Source organism: Propithecus coquereli, unplaced genomic scaffold (assembly GCF_000956105.1).
Source record: "Propithecus coquereli isolate 6110/MARCELLA unplaced genomic scaffold, Pcoq_1.0 Scaffold254, whole genome shotgun sequence".
Lineage (NCBI taxonomy): Eukaryota > Metazoa > Chordata > Mammalia > Primates > Indriidae > Propithecus > Propithecus coquereli.
In genome coordinates this window covers 489,446-492,061 of record NW_012148108.1, presented here as the reverse complement: position 1 = coordinate 492,061, position 2,616 = coordinate 489,446, and the positions used below count along the sequence as shown (strand labels likewise).

The following is a 2,616-nucleotide window of genomic DNA, read 5'->3' as shown; positions in this document are numbered from 1 at the left end:
CTTAATTGTTAAGGAATATTATTTGACTTTCTTCTTGTCTGTTGACTAATTCCTGTCTTGGAGAAAGGTTCCTGAGCTATCCTAAGAGCTAACATCCCCTGCATGCTTCTTGAGTGTCCTTTGTGTCACGCCATGTGATGTCATCTACTTCTGGGAACCACTTTGTGAGTCCCCATTTTTAGATAACAGGCTTGGAAGTGTTCAAAGGCCCTTGTACTCGCTCAATGACAAAACACACGTCCGGGCAGAACCCGGGCCACGAGGCCGCCGTTGGCGACCTTTGCTGGTGACAAGGATGCCCGGGACAGAGATCTGGGGAGCCCTGGAGCGGAGGCCCGGCCGCGGAGAAAGCCGGGACGCTTTCCGGGAGGTGCAGGTCGGGTAGGAAAGTCGCCAGGAGTCCACGCAGACCGGGGGCGGCGGGCGACCCGCGCTCCTCCTCAGCACGAGGCTTCCGGCCCGCCCTGCTCCAGGGCGGAGGCCGGTGCGCAGGCCCCGCGGTCCCTGGGGACGGCCAGGCGGGGAGAGGCGGGTCCCGGCCGTCGGAGCTCGTGCGCGCGACGCCCTGGGCGCCGCGGGGCCGTCCCTCCCCGCCGCGGCGCGGCGCTGTGCGGGCCGGCGGTTGTCGCGGCCGTTGGGCGCCCCGCCCCACGGGGTCTCCGGACGCCTCGAGGCGGCGCGGGCGGGGCGGGAGGCGCAGGGCCAGGCGGGCGGCAGCAGCGGGCGCGGAGCTGAGCGGGGCCGGCCGTGCGCGCCCCGGGGCCCCGCGAAGATGCTCGAGGTCCTGGTGCTGAAGGTGGGCGGGCGCCGCGCGGTCCGCGCCGGGGACGCGGGTCGGGACCCGGGGCGGGGGTCGCGCGAGACGCCGGGGCCTCAGTTTCACAGAAGCAGCGAGAAAGTTCCCCGAAGCGTGTCGCGGGCGCTGTTTGGGACGCACTGGGCGTGATAAATCGGTGTCTCTCCGAAATTCAGGGGGAGCCGCGGCTACCTCAGCGGGAGGGACGGCCCGGGGCGCCCTGTCCCCGCCGGGGCCGCGGTTCCTCGGGCTGGACCCCCACCCGCCCCCGGGTCTCTGTCTCCCCCGCGCCCCTCGCCGCGGGGCTCCTGGTCCCCCGACTTCGCGTGCGGGTGGCTGGACCCGCACGGGCCCGACGAGGCCCGTCCTGGCCCGGCCACGCTGCCTTTCGGTCCCCGAGTCGTGCGTGCCGGTGCTGGGGACCGGGACGGTGTCACCGCAGGGAGGCGTTTTACAAACTGGAGCAGAGGGGCGGGTTTCGGTGTTTGGAAAAAGGAACTAGAAATCGCTTTGGAACTCGTACTTCAGTGGTCAGAGGAGAGAGATGGAGCAAATGGTAGGATTTTTACAACCGCCAATTTTCCCACCGCTATAGGACTTGCCCTGAGAGTTTTGGGGTTTTGGACCCAGATGGCAAGGTCCTCCCGGCTCAGATGTTGCGCGTCGGCGCTAACGATGCTCATGTGATTTCTCTTGTTACCAAGACAGGGCTGCCTGGCACGTGCCCGTCCACTGGGGCAGAACTTGGACAGGACGAGCGGGACTGGCTGCCACCTGCTTGGGAGCCCCGAGTTCTCAGCCGGGCCCAGAAACCCTTTATTACCCCCCACCTCTGGCTCTCACTCAGCTCACCCTCTGAGCAAATTTTCTATCCCATATAGGAGCATTTCTCCAAGACGGTACAGGTGCCAGCTGTAGTCCTCAATATTAATTTAAGTTTTACAAGGATTAAATGTTTTTCCCCCAAATATTCATAGGTGACGGAGTAACCAAAATGTGGTATGCATATATACGATGGAATATTATTTAGCCTTAAATAGCTGAGAAATCTTTGCCTGACTTACAGTCCTAAAGATTTGCCTTATATGTTCTTTTAGAAATTTTAATAATTTACATTTAGATATGTGATCTGAGATTTTGTGTGTGGTACAAGGAATGAGTGGAGGTGCATCGTTTTGCACGCGGCTATCTAGTTGTTCCAGCAGGATGTGTTGGAAAGACTGTCCTCTCTCCATCGACTTGCCTTTGTGCAAAATCGGTTGACCTTGTATGTGAGAGTCTATTCCTGTCGTATTGATCGATGTGTGGCCGTGATTACTGTAGCTTTAGAGTTAAGGCTAGAGGTCAGATAGTGTGAGTCTCCCAGCTGTTCCTCGTTTTCAGAATTATCTCGGCTATTCTAGTTCTCTAGCTTTTCTAATCAGAATTTCGTAATTAGCTTGTTGATGTCTACAAAATAACCAGCTGAAATGGAGTTGTATTTGTAGATCAGGTCAGAGAAAATCAACATCTTAATCTAGGAATGCAGTATATCTTTGTTTTTTTTAGTGATCATCTTTGATTTCTATCAGTGTTTTGTACCTTTCAATATAGGAATTTTGCACCTATTTTTTAGGTTTATTATACCTAAGTAATTCCTGATTTTTGGTGCTGTGGCAAATGGTACTGTTTTTTAAATTTAAATTTCCAATTTCCCTTGATGGAGTATAGTAGAGTAGTACAGTTGAATTTTTTTATGACCTTGTAGCCTGTAGCCTTGTAAGGTCACTTAGTTCCAGTATATATTTATTTTTTATTGTGGTAAAATACATATAAAATTT

General features: G+C 55.2%; 1 protein-coding gene across 1 annotated transcript in view; it reads left to right on the top strand.

Moving 5' to 3' along the window:
- Positions 1–772: 772 nt before the first annotated feature.
- Positions 773–2,616, top strand: part of TDRD12 (tudor domain containing 12) — a 62,410-nt gene continuing 60,566 nt past the window's right edge. Inside the window, exon 1 of the mRNA XM_012647017.1 lies at positions 773–796. Within this exon, the coding sequence (XP_012502471.1) occupies positions 773–796 (24 nt within the window). The remainder of the gene's footprint in view (positions 797–2,616) is intronic.